The following is a 20,748-nucleotide window of genomic DNA, read 5'->3' as shown; positions in this document are numbered from 1 at the left end:
TGCGCTCATAGGCCTCGGCCACATTATCTTCCCAGGGCACTGTGAGCTCTATGATGTAGACGCTTCGAATTGAAGAGGACCAAAGCACAAGATCTGGCCTGGGAAGCAGAGTCTCTGCTCCAGGTCAACCAGGAGCCTCCAGTCTCGTGCTGCGCCCAGCTGTCCGGCCTCTGGTTTTGGTGTGCGGGACATAGGTAGCTTCTCCCCTTCACGGACGAACTGTCCTGAAGATCCAAGATGGGAGGAAAGCGGAGGCAGGGCGTTGACGACCGTCCGTCTACTCTCCAGTGAAGCTGCCAGACACTTCAGAACTTGATTGTGCCGCCAGGTGTAGCGACCTTGTGCAAGGCTTGTCTTGCAGCCGACTAGAATGTGCTTCAAGTTTGCTGGAGATGGACAGAGGGGGCATGTAGGGTCTTCTCCGTACCATTGGCTGAGGTTCTGTGGTGATGGTAGAACATCGTATGTGGCTCGCAGGATGAAGCTGGTTCGAAAAGCCGGTTACCCTCCTTCTCCTCCTCTGGGGCTTTCCTCCACTGTTTCTTCAGCTGGTTCATAAACAACAATCTAGTACCACCCACCCATAAAACAAACATGGGCAAATTCTCCTTCTACAGCACAGCCACCAAGGTATGGAATAGCTGTTTTTTCCTTATCACCCACACAAAGTACCAGACAGTTTCATAAAGGCGACAAAGAAAATTCAGACTCGAACACAGGCAGCCATTTGGTTATAAGGATTCTATTCAGACAGAGAGACTGGGAAGGTTACAGTATCACAGGTATGGTAGGCATCATCGGTCGTGTCTCTCTCAAGTTGAACAGAGAAAGCATTGGATTTTAACAGCGTCCAGCCGTCGGAGGTGTAATCCTGCCATTGGTGGAGAGTGATGATGCTAGTTGTCGTCAGATGAAGATGATGAAGATGAGGATGGTAGATGATGATGGTGTGACAGTTTATCTTTGGACAAACAGCGTCCACATGTCTCAAACAACACGTTGACCTCGGCTCTGACCGGTCACTGGTCAGTGGTGACTTCGTGACACTGAAAGAAGGGTTATGCATTGGAGAAGAACACCGAGATAGTGCTCTCAAACATTTCCATATTGACATAACTTGAGGAGCCAACAGATAGCCACAGAAAGCCTGTAGCTAGTTTGACCTTGTATGAGAGACAGGAGAATAAGAGAATAGACTAGAGTACATGACTGATTTAGGCCAATATGACACCATTATATTGAATTGACATTTTAAGCAGGTTTATGACGCTAGACAAATTATGATCAATCAAGATTAACTCTATCAGAATAGTCTAGCCCCATCCCTCAAAAAATGCAGTTAGCTGGGCCCATTCAAAACAGCCCTAAAAAACCCCCTCCCCTTTTTTTGTATATTTATTATATTTTTCATGCATTTTTTTGTACATAGTGGTATTTTTTCTCTGTATTTTTATGTTGATTTTTGAACTGTTTGGTTGCTACTATATACGTCTATGAAATTAATTCAAGGACCCCAGCGGAAACAAGTCCGCAAGGACTTTTTTGGTCGGACCTTTTAGACAAAAGTATTATAAATGTAACTGTGTTGTTTTCCTTCCTTTGCCTAATAACATTTTCAATCAATCAATTCATTCATTGTCCTTGCTTTCCTTGTGAGACAGCCTTTGCGCATCTTGCAGCCTGCTCTTCTCTGCATACCTCCTCGACCACGAGACCTCGTCGCTGAGCTGGAGATGCCTTGTACCAGGATGGTTTACTCTCCCCGAGGCCAAGGCCTCCTCTTCCCCTTTGCATGTGGCCGACAATGTCCCGGTGCTTAAGGGCTCACTTGGCCTGGTGTGTAGCTGCAGCTGGAGTCCACTTCCTCCCGGTTTTAAGGGTGGGAGCGGTTTTAGCTACAAAAAGGTCTCGGGATTCTGTTAGCATCATCTCCAACCTGACTTTGGTGCTCTTGTACTCCTCTGTGAGGCTGGACAGAGGAAGCTCCAGGATGCCTTTCCCGTACAGCCCTATGTTGCTAAGACACCTGGGAACACCTAGCCATTTCCTGGCAAAGGAGCTGACCAACCTCTCAAGCTTCTGAACCTTTGAGATCGGCACCTCATAGATTGTTAGAGGCCACATCAGCCGAGGTAGGAGACCAAACTGGAGACACCAAAGCTTCAGCCTGCCAGGGAGCATGGTCTTATCGATGCTCTGAAGACCGCTAGTGGCATCCTGTCTAAGCTGTTCCACTTGGACTGTGTCCTTGAGGGTCGCATCGTACCAACGTCCGAGGCTCTTGATTGGCTTCTCTGCCACAGTTGGTATGGGCTCCTCGCCGATGTAAAAGCGCTGATCTGATAGCTTCCCTTTGACTACTGACAGGCTCCTGGACTTGCTTGGCTTAAACTTCATGTTCTCCTGCAACTTCCTCAGCAGTCGTCTCGTGCATGGAATGGTTGAAGTGAGAGTGGTCATATCGTCCATGTATGCCCTAATGGGAGGGAGCCGCAGGCCTGGTTTTAGCTGCTCTCCTCCCACCACCCACCGAGATGCACGGATGAGGACCTCCATGGCCATGGTGAAGGCTAGCGGGGAAATGGTGCATCCTGCCATGATGCCCACCTCCAGGTGTTGCCAAGCTGTGGTATACTCTGCTGTTGTCAGACATATCTGCACATCTAGGAAGTAGGCCCTGACGAGGGCAGTGATTGGCTCTGGAACTCTGAAGTAGCTGAATGCAGTCCATAGGACGTTGTGTGGAACCGAGCCAAAGGCGTTGGCCAGATCTAGGAAAATGACATGGAGGTCTCTTCCATCCCTTTTTGCGGCTTGAACTTGCCATATCATGCTCAAGTGCTCCACACAACCGGGAAAGCCTGGCATCCCTGCTTTCTGCACCGATGTGTCAATGTAGTGGTTAATTTCCAGGTAGGTGGTCAACCTGCGAGCCACTACACTGAAGAAGATTTTACCCTCTACGTTCAGGAGACTGATTTGGCGAAACTGGCTGATGTCAGTAGAGTCCTTATCCTTTGGTATCAGGACGCTCGCTGCCCTCCGCCAGGCTGTTGGTATTGTCTGTTTCAGCCATATCACCCTCATCAGTCGCCATAGGAAGCGCAAGACATCTGGTGCATACTTATAGAGTCTGTATGGTACCCCGTTGAGACCGAGGGAGGATGCTGCTCTTGCCCGACGTACAGTTCTTTCCACTTCACTCCACTTGGGAGGGCTGACGTCTAGCTGATGCTTTGGAGGATGTCATGTGGAAGCGTGACCTGTTCATGTCGGCGGCTGTCAGAGTGTGTTTGTGACAGGTGGGCTTCGAGGCCTTCCTTTGTTGTTTGTTCTCCTTCGTGAACAGACCCGTCACAAACTTGAAAGGGTCTTTGAAGAAGTTAGATCTTGCCCGTTCCTTATTTCTGCGCCGCTTTCTCAGGTTTTCAGCTCTCCTCAGTGCAGATAACCGGTTCTTAATTTCTGCTTCTAGCACGTTTATACCCTCCTTCTCCTCCTCTGGGGCTTTCCTTGACCAGTCGCTCTATTTCCTGCTGTCTCCTTGACTGAGTAGGGATAGATGGTGTACTCCTTCTCTTGACTGCAACTCCGAAGCGTTCAGCTCCGTAGATGAGCTCTCCCAGTCTCTCCAGTTTCTTCACTGCAGTTCCGCCAAACTGCTCCAATTGCAACATGAGGTCTTTGTTGACTGTTTCCCACACTTTTTTCTCACAGGATTTTGGCCACTTAATGGGTGGCTTCCGCTCCTGGGTCTTAGTCTCTGTTGTGTGATGTTGTAGGCTAGGCTCATGGTGCTCTGCTGTGCTTGATTCCTCCTCCTCCTCTGGGACAGGGGGATTGATGTTCTGCGGACTATGGTTTTCGTCCTGCCGCTGAACTTCACTTGACTGACTCGACTTGCTTCTTAGGAAGTAGTGGTCGATGCGAGGTCCCTGTTCCACTGGGTTCAAGCACTTGTTCTTGCCTTGATGTATCTTCAGGCCTGCAGCAGATGTAACCTTCACCCAGCCACAAATGCAACTCTGGAGCGTTTTTCCTGGAGCAGGTGTTGTATTCTCAGGTATAGTACTGATCATCGTACTCGTTGTCGGATTCGGTCCTGGGTCAGTTACCGTGTTGTCCACCGTTGAGTCATCTTCCGCCCCCGCTCTCGCTGACTCTGTTGGGTGGGATCCGTGCACTACAGTGCCGCATCCCTCCTACCACAGGGAGCTATCCTGTGGCAGGCCCGTTGGGGTCTTTCCCTCCTGTCTGCTGTCTTTCCAGGCTGTCACAAGGTCTTTCCCTAGTTGCCAGCTGATCTTTCTCAGCAGTCACTGGTTGATCCAGATGATCAGTTTTACAAACACAGGATATGATGTTATTTCCCAAAGTGCATTGGACTCTGCATGGCAGGGACGTCCTCCTCCCTGAGACCGCATACCTGAATGGGACTAGGTGTTACAATCCTTGTTTATACCTTGAGAAACATGGGCGGGGATGATAAAGTCATCATACACAACTAACACACTACTACTATACACAACTATACACAACTAACACACTACTATACACTACATACACAACTATACACAACTAACACACTACTATACACTACATACACAACTATACACAACTAACACACTACTACACACTACTATACTGTAACAATCGGCCTTTAACTTTGAAAGGATAACCATGAACTAAAAGGTGTGTGTGTGTGTGTGTGTGTGTGTGTGTGTGTGTGTGTGTGTGTGTGTGTGTGTGTGTGTGTGTGTGTGTGTGTGTGTGTGTGTGTGTGTGTAGACCTATAGGTCATGACATCAGGAGGGGGGAGTGTGTGTTGTCCAAGGGAACACACATGGGACCCTCAGAGATCGGTCTGCTGGCCACTGTAGGGGTCACAGAGGTCAGCGTGCACAAGTTCCCCGTGGTGGCTGTGATGTCTACTGGCAACGAGGTACACACACACACACACACACACACACACACACACACACACACACACACATAACCTTTATGGTCTAGTTCTCAGGGGTGCTTGGTGTGCACCCTAACATTTAACTACATGATGGCAGACTGTGTTTAATACTAAAGTTCAGACTGTGTTTAATACTAAAGTTCAGACTGTGTTTAATACTACAGTTCAGACTGTGTTTAATACTACAGTTCAGACTGTGTTTAATACTACAGTTCAGACTGTGTTTAATACTACAGTTCAGACTGTGTTTAATACTACAGTTCAGACTGTGTTTAATACTAAAGTTCAGACTGTGTTTAATACTACAGTTCAGACTGTGTTTAATACTACAGTTCAGACTGTGTTTAATACTACAGTTCAGACTGTTTAATACTACAGTTCAGACTGTGTTTAATACTACAGTTCAGACTGTGTTTAATACTACAGTTCAGACTGTTTAATACTACAGTTCAGACTGTGTTTAATACTACAGTTCAGACTGTGTTTAATACTACAGTTCAGACTGTGTTTAATACTACAGTTCAGACTGTGTTTAATACTACAGTTCAGACTGTGTTTAATACTACAGTTCAGACTGTGTTTAATACTACAGTTCAGACTGTGTTTAATACTACAGTTCAGACTGTGTTTAATACTACAGTTCAGACTGTGTTTAATACTACAGTTCAGACTGTGTTTAATACTACAGTTCAGACTGTGTTTAATACTACAGTTCAGACTGTGTTTAATACTACAGTTCAGACTGTGTTTAATACTACAGTTCAGACATAACAGTAAAGAGAATAGAGGAAAGACGCCAGGGCCAGAACACTGTGGACCACTGTGAACACAGTAAGCTTTTATTGGAGCTTCAAGTCTGTTCAGACATCTTTCCTCTAGCAGAATGAAATGAACCCTTTAAATTAACCTTTTATGCTGCAGAGGTTCAAAGAGTTTAACGCAGCTCCAAAGTATGTACATTGTAAGTCACAGGAGCATGGTTTTCATACCGTAAATATGAACTTTGGTCAAAGTCTTGCGTTTTATCCACGTGGGTTCTTGTTTACTTTGGAATTTAGAGTCGCAGCATTATGACAGCTTGGTTTCAACAGAAACAGACTTTCACTGTCATCAGCGCCCATACCCCAGGTTCCCCCTGGTCAGCCGGGGCGCCTGATGGAGGGGAAAGGAACTGGTTGGAATAACGTGTTCCTTCCACGCGCTACGTCCTACCGGGGAAACTCCCCCCTGTCAGGTGACAAGAAAGTCAGTTGGCTCTCATTCATTGAAGGAGGCATGAGCTCGGCCCTGAGCTCCCTAGGCTGGTGGGGGGAGTGTAGCGCCCAGGATCACTTCGAAAAGTGGCACTGGGTGAAAAAAGGGTTACAAAATCGTGGGATAAAAAAGTAAAAAAAGAAACTGACTTTCAGAATAAGAGTCACTTGTAATGATTAGACATTTTTTTAAGTCTACTTACAGGAAGTAGATAGGTGCACACTTGCGCACCAGTTCAGTTATGTGCACCTGTATACACACTGTATATTGATATGTTTTTAAAGCTGTCATTATCTATGAATTTATTTGTTTGCGTATGCGTGCGTGCGTGCGTGTGTGTGTGCGCGTGTGTGTGTGTGTGCGTGCGTGTGCGTGTGTGTGTGTGCGTGTGTGTGTGTGTGTGTGTGTGTGTGTGTGCGTGCGTGTGTGTGCGTGCGTAGCTGTTAAATCCAGAGGATGACCTCCACCCAGGGAAGATCAGGGACTCCAACCGTTCCACCCTGTTGGCCACCATCCAGGAGCATGGATACCCTACCATCAACCTGGGTATCGTAGGAGACAAGTAGGTGTATCTAGATCACATGTTATTAACATGTAAGATCACATGTTATTAACATGTAGGAGACCAGTAGATCACATGTTATTAACATGTAGGTGACCAGTAGATCACATGTTATTAACATGTAGGAGACCAGTAGATCACATGTTATTAACATGTAGGTGACCAGTAGATCACATGTTATTAACATGTAGGTGACCAGTAGATCACATGTTATTAACATGTAGGTGACCAGTAGATCACATGTTATTAACATGTAGGAGACCAGTAGATCACATGTTATTAACATGTAGGTGACCAGTAGATCACATGTTATTAACATGTAGGTGACCAGTAGATCACATGTTATTAACATGTAGGTGACCAGTAGATCACATGTTATTAACATGTAGGTGACCAGTAGATCACATGTTATTAACATGTAGGTGACCAGTAGATCACATGTTATTAACATGTAGGTGACCAGTAGATCACATGTTATTAACATGTAGGTGACCAGTAGATCACATGTTATTAACATGTAGGTGACCAGTAGATCACATGTTATTAACATGTAGGTGACCAGTAGATCACATGTTATTAACATGTAGGTGACCAGTAGATCACATGTTATTAACATGTAGGAGACCAGTAGATCACATGTTATTAACATGTAGGAGACCAGTAGATCACATGTTATTAACATGTAGGAGACCAGTAGATCACATGTTATTAACATGTAGGAGACCAGTAGATCACATGTTATTAACATGTAGGTGACCAGTAGATCACATGTTATTAACATGTAGGAGACCAGTAGATCACATGTTATTAACATGTAGGTGACCCTGTAGATGTGTCCACATTAAGCTGGGGGGTATCGTTAGCTACAGTAATAATAATAGTAATAATAATAATATATTTGTGATTCAGTCCAGATGACCTGCTGTCTGCTCTTCATGAGGGAATCAGCCGTGCTGATGTCATCATCACCTCAGGGGGCGTGTCCATGGGAGAGAAGGTGACTTGTGACCTCTAACAATAATTACAATGTAACAAACAATTAGTGATGTCATGATTGATATCACTGACGACTCCACTGTGTGTGTGTGTGTGTGTGTGTGTGTGTGTGTGTGTGTGTGTGTAAATGTTTGTATTTCAGGACTATCTGAAGCAGGTTCTAGACATCGACCTTCATGCTCAGATCCACTTTGGTCGAGTCTTCATGAAACCTGGGTGAGGAAGGGTTAATCATAATAATCATAATCATAAATATAGCTGATAGCAGCAATACAGGGGCCAAGGAATGCACTACGCAAAATGTGCAATAAGCCATAGAAACAGAATCGACTGAACTTGAGAGAAAGGAACTATTAACTATTAATTAACAAATGATTATTGGAAACAGCTGAGCAGAGTTCTGAGGGATTGTGGATATCATAATGTATCTCTTTATTATGTTGCTTATTATGGCAGATTTCATCAAGACAAAAGTGTGTCAAATTGTGTCTACACAACATAGACACATTCTTGTGTTTTAGGCTATGGCTTTTGATCACCATTTATGGCCAGTCGGTTTAGCCGGGGTCAGGAATTGAACCTGTGACACTCTGTATTCCAGACAACCTCTCTACCCATTCTGCCACGGCAGCCTTGTTTAATTCTGATGATATGCAAAAAGTGTTGCCTTCTGTCATGTGCCATGTCCATTTTTCAAAAGGAAATTGGTCACAATACTGAAATTAAATACTGTCAAAATGCCATTTCATGTTGTCTTTAAGAAGTGGACATGCATTCATTAATAAGGTCATGATTTCTGTTACCACTGGATAAGCCAAGGTTTGAACCGGGGACCTTCTAACTGACAGGTAGACACTCTACATTCTGAATTATCTTTTTTATGAAGCATGCCCTCTGCAATATTCATTGGGTCATGGAGGCTTCATTTTGTCACCTACAAACTTCTATTGAACTGGGATTTTAGGAACACAGGGGGGGGGGGGTGCTTAAGCAATTATAGCCTGTCCCTATTGGCCGTCTAAGAGCACCTACCAAGTTTGGGGCCTTTATTATGCTGGGAACTGGAGTTATGGCTATTTAAAGCCCAGCCAATAGGAACACAGAGGGGGCAGGGCTTAAGCACGTATAGCCTGTCCCTATTGGCCGTCTAAGAGCACCTACCAAGTTTGGGGCCTTTATTATGCTGGGAACTGGAGTTATGGCTATTTAAAGCCCAGCCAATAGGAACACAGAGGGGGCAGGGCTTAAGCACGTATAGCCTGTCCCTATTGGCCGTCTAAGAGCACCTACCAAGTTTGGGGCCTTTATTATGCTGGGAACTGGAGTTATGGCTGTTTAAAGCCCAGCCAATAGGAACACAGAGGGGGCGGAGCAATGGTGCGCCTTTGGCCACCAGGGGCCCCTGGCAGGGCCCCTGGTGGCCACATGTGGTCCCTGGTGTGGCTATTGTGATGTCAGACCCCTGACCAGTGTTGGTGCCAAGTTTGGTGCGGATTGGAGCAATGGTGCGCCTCGCAGGTCTGCATGTTATGTTTGTGACGTCCGTACACCCACCCGAAAAAAAATTGCAGTAAAAAATACGTGTTTTTCAAACTACTCAAAATGGCGGAAAATCTAAGGCCGGAACTTACTTGTCAAAGTGACAGATGTGTTCCTCATGAGTCACAAGTCTCATGGCTGTAGGCCAAACGAGGCATGACTTATGCCTGTTCAAAGTTTGCATTTTCAAACGATTGCTATAGCGCCCCCATTTAGCCAATTGGAGTGAGATATGTTTCAGCGCTTATTGGCATGACCTTGTACCATACTGCAAAGTTTCGAAAAAATATGGCACTGCATTCATGTAGTTGGAGGCAGAAGAATAATTTTCATAAAACTGCAATATCAGTGTTGACTCCCTAGGCCCAGCCTCGGCTAGCGTTCTGGCTACGCCACTGTTAACTTCTCTAGCGTTCTGGCTACGCCACCGTTAACTTCTCTCCAACTGGGTTTTTAGATATTGGTCCAAAGTTTGTGTGTAGAAAGTTTTGTGCAGATTGTTCAAACCCTCCAGGAGGAGATAGATTTGAACAGTTTTTCATATCATTCTAAAGGATTGGATATCCAAAGGTCAGATGTCAAAGGTCAAAGTGGCTCAGTTGTTCCTCATGTGTAAAGAGGTTTCATGGCTGGAGGTCACAGGTCATGAGCTATGTCTGTATGTCTTTAGTTCTATAGCGCCACCCTTTGGCCAATGGTTTTGAGTTTGGTTTCTTGGCCGTTTTCCATGACCCTCTACCATATTGCAGAGCTTCATAAAAGCCGTGGGACTGCAAAAACGGTGGGAGAAGAAAACTAACAAAACAATATGTGCTTCATGGCCCTAATAATAACCTTCATGAAACCTGGGTGAGAGGGAGGGCTTTGTCTGACTGGTTGATTCATTTATACATTTTCCTGATGAAGTCAAGGGGAAAAGGATGTGAAATATCCCTTTATTCCAATGTGATTCATCCTTTAGACAAGTATAGATATTAAAATAATATACTTCTGTCTGTCTGTCTGTCTGTCTGTCAGTCTTCCAACCACCTTTGCCACAGCAGATATTGATGGAGCACGGAAACTCATCTTCGCACTGCCAGGTACTGCATGTGCGTGTGCGTGTGCGTGTGCGTGCGTGTGCGTGTGTGTGTGTGTGTGTGTGTGTGTGTGTGTGTGTGTGCGTGCGTGTGCGTGTGCGTGTGCGTGTGTGTGTTTATAAGTGCATGCATGCGTGTGCATGCATAATCATGTGTGTGTGTAGTTAAGTAAGTGGACCTCCAGCTCCACTGCATGTCTTACTGTCTTGGTCCAACCTTTATTTCTAGCTTGTCAAAGACAACCTGCACAATACCGCCTTAAGACAACCTGCACAATACCGCCTAAAGACAACCTGCACAATGCAGATGAGCCTGTACACCCAGTACCCTGTATACTGTATACCCAGTACCCAGTCGAGCCAGTAGGAGGTGCACCACCTACGTAGACACACTGCAGTGTGTCTACGTAGGTGGTGCACCTCCTACTGGCTCCACTGTCACACTACAGTGTGTCTATGTAGGTGGTGCACCTCCTACTGGCTCCGCTGTCACACTGCAGTGTGTCTACGTAGGTGGTGCACCTCCTACTGGCTCCACTGTCACACTGCAGTGTGTCTATGTAGGTGGTGCACCTCCTACTGGCTCCACTGTCACACTGCAGTGTGTCTATGTAGGTGGTGCACCTCCTACTGGCTCCACTGTCACACTGCAGTGTGTCTACGTAGGTGGTGCACCTCCTACTGGCTCCGCTGTCACACTGCAGTGTGTCTACGTAAATGGTGCACCTCCTACTGGCTCCAATGTCACACTGCAGTGTGTCTACGTAGGTGGTGCACCTCCTACTGGCTCCACTGTCACACTACAGTGTGTCTATGTAGGTGGTGCACCTCCTACTGGCTCCGCTGTCACACTGCAGTGTGTCTACGTAGGTGGTGCACCTCCTACTGGCTCCACTGTCACACTGCAGTGTGTCTATGTAGGTGGTGCACCTCCTACTGGCTCCGCTGTCACACTGCAGTGTGTCTACGTAGGTGGTGCACCTCCTACTGGCTCCGCTGTCACACTGCAGTGTGTCTACGTAAATGGTGCACCTCCTACTGGCTCCAATGTCACACTGCAGTGTGTCTACGTAGGTGGTGCACCTCCTACTGGCTCCATTGTCACACTGCAGTGTGTCTACGTAAATGGTGCACCTCCTACTGGCTCCAATGTCACACTGCAGTGTGTCTATGTAGGTGGTGCACCTCCTACTGGGTCCACTGTCACACTGCAGTGTGTCTACGTAGGTGGTGCACCTCCTACTGGCTCCACTGTCACACTGCAGTGTGTCTACGTAGGTGGTGCACCTCCTACTGGCTCCTCTGTCACACTGCAGTGTGTCTACGTAGGTGGTGCACCTCCTACTGGCTCCACTGTCACACTGCAGTGTGTCTACATAGGTGATGCACCTCCTACTGGCTCCACTGTCACACTGCAGTGTGTCTACGTAGGTGGTGCACCTCCTACTGGCTCCTCTGTCACACTGCAGTGTGTCTACGTAGGTGGTGCACCTCCTACTGGCTCCACTGTCACACTGCAGTGTGTCTACATAGGTGATGCACCTCCTACTGGCTCCACTGTCACACTGCAGTGTGTCTACGTAGGTGGTGCACCTCCTACTGGCTCCGCTGTCACACTGCAGTGTGTCTATGTAGGTGGTGCACCTCTTTCCCCTCCTAGTTGTGTCCTTGGTTGACTCCCACAGACTCAGTTTGCTCGCCACCAGTTTCAGGTGCCTCATCCTCTGACCTCTGACCTTTTGTGTGACCTGCAGGAGTTGTCCCCGCCCTGGCCCCTCCTACCCAGGCCCTGGCCCCTCCCTCACTTCCTGCTAGCAGTGCATGTCCTGCAGTAACCTTTATTATGACTGTGTAGACTTTACATACATAACATACGTGTGCGTTACCTCGCATGCCTTGTTCTGCACTACAGTAATGTGTAGTACGCATAGAGGTCCCAGTATGTATGTACTAGGACGTCCTAGCATAATGTGTACTATGTACGTATATGTTCTTAAAGGGAACTTCAGCTTCAGGGATAAAGGCCCCTCCTCCTCTCGGCTGGAGGCCGTGGCCAATGAGAGCGACACCAGACAGCCCCTCCCCCCTCCACCTAGAGGAAGTAGGTCCAGAAGCACCCTAACATATGACCTCTTCACCCCAGAATGACCTCTTCATCTTAGAACCACCCCTTTGCTGACCTCTAACCTCTCAGATTCCCCTACCCGCCCCAGAAGAAGGTCAACTAAGTTCAAACCTCCAGATGGCGATATGACCCCTCCCCCAAATGATATGACCCCTCCCCCAAATGATAAGAGCCCTCCCCCAAATGACTGAGTGTGTATTAAAGGGATATTACACTGAGTGTGACCCTTTTATTAAAGGGATATTTCACTTTCAAACATTGTAACTCTTTGCCTTCCACTGCTAAGGCACAGCCTGCCATGGACGAGTTTGACAAGATTTTGTGTTTTCAGTGTTTTCCACCAGATGGCGCTTGTTTACTTCCTGTTTTTTAGTTTCTGTAGTTTTTTGGCAAAAACAAGCCATATTCAACTGACCACAACTATGCAACAGATTACCATATTCAACTGACCACAACTATGCAACAGATTACCATATTCAACTGACCACAACTATGCAACAGATTACCATATTCAACTGACCACAACTATGCAACAGATTACCATATTCAACTGACCACAACTATGCAACAGATTACCATATTCAACTGACCACAACTATGCAACAGATTACCATATTCAACTGACCACAACTATGCAACAGATTACCATATTCAACTGACCACAACTATGCAACAGATTACCATATTCAACTGACCACAACTATGCAACAGATTACCATATTCAACTGGCCACAACTATGCAACAGATTACCATATTCAACTGACCACAACTATGCAACAGATTACCATATTCAACTGACCACAACTATGCAACAGATTACCATATTCAACTGGCCACAACTATGCAACAGATTACCATATTCAACTGACCACAACTATGCAACAGATTACCATATTCAACTGACCACAACTATGCAACAGATTACCATATTCAACTGGCCACAACTATGCAACAGATTACCATATTCAACTGACCACAACTATGCAACAGATTACCATATTCAACTGACCACAACTATGCAACAGATTACCATATTCAACTGACCACAACTATGCAACAGATTACCATATTCAACTGACCACAACTATGCAACAGATTACCATATTCAACTGACCACAACTATGCAACAGATTACCATATTCAACTGACCACAACTATGCAACAGATTACCATATTCAACTGACCACAACTATGCAACAGATTACCATATTCAACTGACCACAACTATGCAACAGATTACCATATTCAACTGACCACAACTATGCAACAGATTACCATATTCAACTGACCACAACTATGCAACAGATTACCATATTCAACTGACCACAACTATGCAACAGATTACCATATTCAACTGACCACAACTATGCAACAGATTACCATATTCAACTGACCACAACTATGCAACAGATTACCATATTCAACTGACCACAACTATGCAACAGATTACCGTGACCGGACACATTTTTCCCCCCGATTCTATGAGACCCTTGTGCGTTTAAAGAGGCTCTCTGTGATTCTATGAGACCCTTGTGCGTTTAAAGAGGCTCTCTGTGATTATATGAGACCCTTGTGCGTTTAAAGAGGCTCTCTTTGATTCTATGAGACCCTTGTGCATTTAAAGAGGCTCTCTGTGTGATTCTATGAGACCCTTGTGCGTTTAAAGAGGCTCTCTGTGATTATATGAGACCCTTGTGCGTTTAAAGAGGCTCTCTTTGATTCTATGAGACCCTTGTGCATTTAAAGAGGCTCTCTGTGATTCTATGAGACCCTTGTGCGTTTAAAGAGGCTCTCTGTGAGGACGGCGATCATGGAAAATATTCCATGATTTTTCAACGGTTAGTAAAATCGCTCGGATTCGCTGGCTTGACATTTTTCTGAAAAATGTTGGCAGTTAAAGAGTTAAGGGTCATTTTAACGTGTTTCACCCCAGAGAGTTTTTAAGTTGCTTTATTCAGTATTTACATATAGTAGATTACTTACTACTACTACTACTTATCAGACATGTATTTTATTTGTTTATTTATTTTCATTTTCCAAAACATTATGACAAATGTACGTATTAGAAGGACATATCAGTCACCAGAACCAAGGACGGGTGTTTTCCATGAATCTAACATATGGTTCAAATGGAGTTTGAAGTTACAAAGGAATTGCATAGGAATGGGGCGTGTCTGATCAAATTAATAACAAATATCTAAATACAAAAGCCTGAGTAGACGTTAAAACGACCCCAAACATGTTTGAAAGTGAAATATCCCTTTAAGCCCCGTGATCCTCCCTGAAGTCCCCGCCCCCTTTAAACCCTGCCCCCTTTAACCCCCGCCCCCTCTGATGACACCCGTCAATCAACAGCCCTGCCTTCAACTGACCCGCCTCTTCCTGTTGGTTTGTATGTGGCAGTGGTGGGGAGGCGTGGTCAGGACCTGTCAATCAAGGTCTTTTGACACCCCGCCTCCCCGCCAGGCTCCACCCACTCTATTCATTTAGCAGCTTTCTGTTCTAATGGGCGCGGCCAATCACATGGCCTCCAGCCTCCAGGTTCATTTGATTGGTTGGTCAGAGCCGTGTGTGTGAAGGTGCTGTCATTTCATTGGTTGGAGGTGCCTACACTGTAAAATCCTGAGTGTGAATTTAAAGGGAAACTTTGTCCATTTTGAACCTGAGTTCCATTGTTCTGAAGTGAGGGGGATCTCCTCTCATCACAACATTTAGGCTCAAAATCAGCTAAATTTCCCTTTAACTCTGAGTGTGTACAAATGTCTAACCACAGGTTCTGTTTGCAGAGGTGTGTGGGGGGGGGGGGGTGTGGACACCAGACTCCAGTCTAACCCTAACCCAGAGGTGTGGGGGGGGGGGGGTGTGGACACCAGACTCCAGTCTAACCCTAACCCAGAGGTGTGGGGGGGGGGGGGTGTGGACACCAGACTCCAGTCACACATTTGATGACTTTAGACTCGCTTGATCAAAAAACAAAAAAAAAGTTTACTCGACTTGGAATTCAACGCCTATGACTCGTGACTTGACTTGAAGTCTTTTCAAGTCACTTTCAAGTCACTTTCAAGTGACTTGAAAGTGATAATGCACTTTATGTTGGCTTTAGCCAACCTGCCGGTCGCGCCTAGAGTTAGTCCAAAACGCTGCCGCTCGCCTCTTACCAGGAAGTATGATCACATCTCCCCGATTCTTGCCTCCCTCCACTGGCTCCCTGTTCGTTACAGGATTCAGTTTAAGATTTTAACGTTTGTTTTTAAGTCTTTAAATGGGTTGGCACCAATGTACATATCAGAGCTTCTACCTCCCAATAACTCTACAAGGGTCTTGAGGTCTACTGACCCGTCACTTCTTCTGGTCCCACCAACAAGGCTGAAGACCAGGGGAGATAGATCATTTTCCCTGTTAGAGCGTCTCAAACCCTGCCTGTGTTTAAATCACGTTTGAAAACTCACTTGTACTCCTTGGCTTTCCATGGTTTCCATGAGGCAATGTGTATGTGTTGCACCCAGGCCTGGAATTTCGTCATTTTAGGGTCAAGGCCACTTGCCCTTTGATGTTGTCCATTTTTTAAGGGCACAAAGGCCAAATGCCAGGGCAGGAAGGCCATCAAATAAAACAAGATTTTAGTCCATTGAAAGAATTAATTGAAGTTAAGGATGATTTTCTGATCCATGCTCAGCCCTGCACCAATCAAAGTCACTGGATTGGTTTAAAGATGGAGACTCAGAGGAGTTAAGAATTCAGAATCTCAACAAAAGACACTGGTGTCTACATGACAAGAAAGAGACACTGGTGTCTACATGACAAAGAGACACTGGTGTCTACATGACAAGAAAGAGACACTGGTGTCTACATGACAAGAAAGAGACACTGGTGTCTACATGACAAGAAAGAGACACTGGTGTCTACATGACAAGAAAGAGACACTGGTGTCTACATGACAAGAAAGAGACACTGGTGTCTACATGACAAAGAGACACTGGTGTCTACATGACAAAGAGACACTGGTGTCTACATGACAAGAAAGAGACACTGGTGTCTACATGACAAGAAAGAGACACTGGTGTCTACATGACAAAGAGACACTGGTGTCTACATGACAAAGAGACACTGGTGTCTACATGACAAGAAAGAGACACTGGTGTCTACATGACAAGAAAGAGACACTGGTGTCTACATGACAAAGAGACACTGGTGTCTACATGACAATAAAGAGACACTGGTGTCTACATGACAAGAAAGAGACAGAGTAGAAAGTGGTTCAGTCAGCTGGGGCATTAAGGCCACTGTGGCCTCAGGGCATTAAGGCCACTGTGGCCTCAGGGCATTAAGGCCACTGTGGCCTCAGGGCATTAAGGCCACTGTGGCCTCAGGGCATGCCATTCCAAACTGAGGGGCAACGAAGGCCATGGTCTTTGTGGCCTCCCTGAAATTCCTGCCCTGGTTGCACCCTCTGTGTTTTTTTTTTACCATTTATTGTGTATTCTTTTACTCTTAGTATTTTTAGTATATTTTTAGTATATGTTGTTACTGTTGTTTTAAATGTGCTCTATGAATAGAGTGGATTGTGTTTTAAATGTGCTCTATGAATAGAGTGGATTGTGTTTTAAATGTGCTCTATGAATAGAGTGGATTGTGTTTTAAATGTGCTCTATGAATAGAGTGGATTGTGTTTTAAATGTGCTCTATGAATAGAGTGGATTGGATTGGACTTCCAACAAGCTTTAGGAGGAACTTGTTTGAGACTGGAGACAAGACTTTACTTGGACTTGTCAGTCTTTACTTGTAGGGATGGGACCATATGAAAACATGTCACCATTATTGTGGCAAAAATAAATGCGATTAACGATATTATTACGATAATCAAAATATGCTTAAAACTTAAAATGCCACTTTTGTTGTTTAACCACTTGAACCCCCAGCATCCCTATTCTGGGGGGAACGTTTGCCAAAGATAGCCATTGCAACGCGTTGTGAGCTTGTAGATCAGAGTGAAATAAGAACGTACCAAACACTCTCTTTACAGGTCAGTTTTATCAAGTACAGAGGGTTTAAGCTGTACTGAATTAGCAGCTCAACTAAAGCTAATTCATCCTAGTGAATGACGGAGACATTAAAATCTCCTCCATACGATTGTTGTTTTTTTATCTGGATAAACGATAATAAGGATTATCGTCCCATCCCTACTTACGCAACACAGTGACGTTGTCCCACCTCTGTCACCATTCAGAGCAACACACTCATCCACTGTCAGAGTCAAATGAACACCATGGATGTTACTGTGTTGTGTCTCCTCTCTGTCTCAGTGAGAGGGAAGTTAGCGCCAGAGGAGCAGATAGCAGTGAAACAAGGCAGAGAGCCAGTTTTAGGTAAGCTAAGATGAAATGCAACACTCTAAAGGGACATTCTGCTCATTTTAAACTAAACCCCGCCGTCGTAATGTGACCAGGTCAGATCGTACGGTAAGGCCACGTTGTCACGGCAACCATCAGAACAGGAAACCACAAAGTGCCTCTTCGTTCTCACTTTTTATTCTGCGTTTACACGGAGACGCAACAGTTGATTGAAAACACTGCAGCGTGCATGCCAGGTGGCTAGGTGGCGCTGTGACGCACTGCCAGATAGACCAGTCACGCATGGGTAGAACCACTTCCGTTCTACTTCCTATCACAGCTGTTTGTTTACATCCATGTCATAGCGTACGCGGCGTGAGCCACCATGACGTCACACTTTGTGCCGTTTCCTCCGTATTGCATGTTTCCATGGAGACGGGAGGTGGAGCCACTCTGGAAGGAGGTTTCGTTTTGTAGCGTTTTCAACCCCCGATAACACGGTCTAAACGCACATCTGATGTTTTATTTAGTGCTTTTCTCTAGAGAACGTTGTGTCTAAACGCACATCTGATGTTTTATTTAGTGCTTTTCTCTAGAGAACGTTGTGTCTAAACGCACATCTGATGTTTTATTTAGTGCTTTTCTCTAGAGAACGTTGTGTCTAAAGGCACATCTGATGTTTTATTTAGTGCTTTTCTCTAGAGAACGTTGTGTCTAAAGGCACATCTGATGTTTTATTTAGTGCTTTTCTCTAGAGAACGTTGTGTCTAAACGCACATCTGATGATTTATTTAGTGCTTTTCTCTAGAGAACGTTGTGTCTAAACGCACATCTGATGTTTTATTTAGTGCTTTTCTCTAGAGAACGTTGTGTCTAAACGCACATCTGATGTTTTATTTAGTGCTTTTCTCTAGAGAACGTTGTGTCTAAACGCACATCTGATGATTTATTTAGTGCTTTTCTCTAGAGAACGTTGTGTCTAAACCCACATCTGATGTTTTATTTAGTGCTTTTCTCTAGAGAACGTTGTGTCTAAACGCACATCTGATGTTTTATTTAGTGCTTTTCTCTAGAGAACGTTGTGTCTAAACGCACATCTGATGTTTTGTTTAGTGCTTTTCTCTAGAGAACGTTGTGTCTAAACGCACATCTGATGTTTTGTTTAGTGCTTTTCTCTAGAGAACGTTGTGTCTAAACGCACATCTGATGTTTTGTTTAGTGCTTTTCTCTAGAGAACGTTGTGTCTAAACGCACATCTGATGATTTGTTTAGTGCTTTTCTCTAGAGAACGTTGTGTCTAAACCCACATCTGATGTTTTGTTTAGTGCTTTTCTCTAGAGAACGTTGTGTCTAAACGCACATCTGATGTTTTGTTTAGTGCTTTTCTCTAGAGAACGTTGTGTCTAAACGCACATCTGATGTTTTGTTTAGTGCTTTTCTCTAGAGAACGTTGTGTCTAAACGCACATCTGATGTTTTGTTTAGTGCTTTTCTCTAGAGAACGTTGTGTCTAAACGCACATCTGATGTTTTGTTTAGTGCTTTTCTCTAGAGAACGTTGTGTCTAAACCCACATCTGATGTTTTATTTAGTGCTTTTCTCTAGAGAACGTTGTGTCTAAACGCACATCTGATGTTTTATTTAGTGCTTTTCTCTAGAGAACGTTGTGTCTAAACCCACATCTGATGTTTTATTTAGTGCTTTTCTCTAGAGAACGTTGTGTCTAAACCCACATCTGATGTTTTATTTAGTGCTTTTCTCTAGAGAACGTTGTGTCTAAACGCACATCTGATGTTTTATTTAGTGCTTTTCTCTAGAGAACGTTGTGTCTAAACCCACATCTGATGTTTTATTTAGTGCTTTTCTCTAGAGAACGTTGTGTCTAAACGCACATCTGATGTTTTATTTAGTGCTTTTCTCTAGAGAACGTTGTGTCTAAACACACATCTGATGTTTTATTTAGTGCTTTTCTCTAGAGAACGTTGTGTCTAAACCCACATCTGATGTTTTATTTAGTGCTTTTCTCTAGAGAACGTTGTGTCTAAACCCACATCTGATGTTTTATTTAGTGCTTTTCTCTAGAGAACGTTGTGTCTAAACCCACATCTGATGTTTTATTTAGTGCTTTTCTCTAGAGAACGTTGTGTCTAAACCCACATCTGATGTTTTATTTAGTGCTTTTCTCTAGAGAACGTTGTGTCTAAACCCACATCTGATGTTTTATTTAGTGCTTTTCTCTAGAGAACGTTGTGTCTAAACACACATCTGATGTTTTATTTAGTGCTTTTCTCTAGAGAACGTTGTGTCTAAACACACATCTGATGTTTTATTTAGTGCTTTTCTCTAGAGAACGTTGTGTCTAAACCCACATCTGATGTTTTATTTAGTGCTTTTCTCTAGAGAACGTTGTGTCTAAAGGCACATCTGATGTTTATTTAGTGCTTTTCTCTAGAGAACGTTGTGTCTAAAGGCACATCTGATGTTTTATTTAGTGCTTTTCTCTAGAGAACGTTGTGTCTAAAGGCACATCTGATGTTTTGTTTAGTGCTTTTCTCTAGAGAACGTTGTGTCTAAAGGCACATCTGATGTTTTGTTTAGTGCTTTTCTCTAGAGAACGTTGTGTCTAAAGGCACATCTGATGTTTTGTTTAGTGCTTTTCTCTAGAGAACGTTGTGTCTAAACGCACATCTGATGTTTTGTTTAGTGCTTTTCTCTAGAGAACGTTGTGTCTAAACGCACATCTGATGTTTTATTTAGTGCTTTTCTCTAGAGAACGTTGTGTCTAAACCCACATCTGATGATTTATTTAGTGCTTTTCTCTAGAGAACGTTGTCTAAACCCACATCTGATGTTTTATTTAGTGCTTTTCTCTAGAGAACGTTGTGTCTAAACCCACATCTGA

The 20,748-nt window shown here is 44.5% G+C and overlaps 1 protein-coding gene across 1 annotated transcript in view; it reads left to right on the top strand.

The window, feature by feature from the left end:
- gphna (gephyrin a) overlaps positions 1-20,748 on the top strand; it is a 105,056-nt gene that overhangs the window by 48,624 nt on the left and 35,684 nt on the right. The window contains exons 16-20 of the mRNA XM_080414414.1: positions 4,789-4,942; positions 6,658-6,779; positions 7,689-7,776; positions 7,918-7,991; positions 10,332-10,396. Coding sequence (XP_080270540.1) covers positions 4,789-4,942; positions 6,658-6,779; positions 7,689-7,776; positions 7,918-7,991; positions 10,332-10,396 — 503 coding nt within the window. The remainder of the gene's footprint in view (positions 1-4,788; positions 4,943-6,657; positions 6,780-7,688; positions 7,777-7,917; positions 7,992-10,331; positions 10,397-20,748) is intronic.

The sequence above is a fragment of the Gymnoscopelus braueri genome (assembly GCF_963280865.1).
Source record: "Gymnoscopelus braueri genome assembly, chromosome: 19".
NCBI lineage: Eukaryota > Metazoa > Chordata > Actinopteri > Myctophiformes > Myctophidae > Gymnoscopelus > Gymnoscopelus braueri.
The sequence above is the reverse complement of the archived record's forward strand: the minus strand, read 5'-3'. Positions and strand labels throughout refer to the sequence as shown.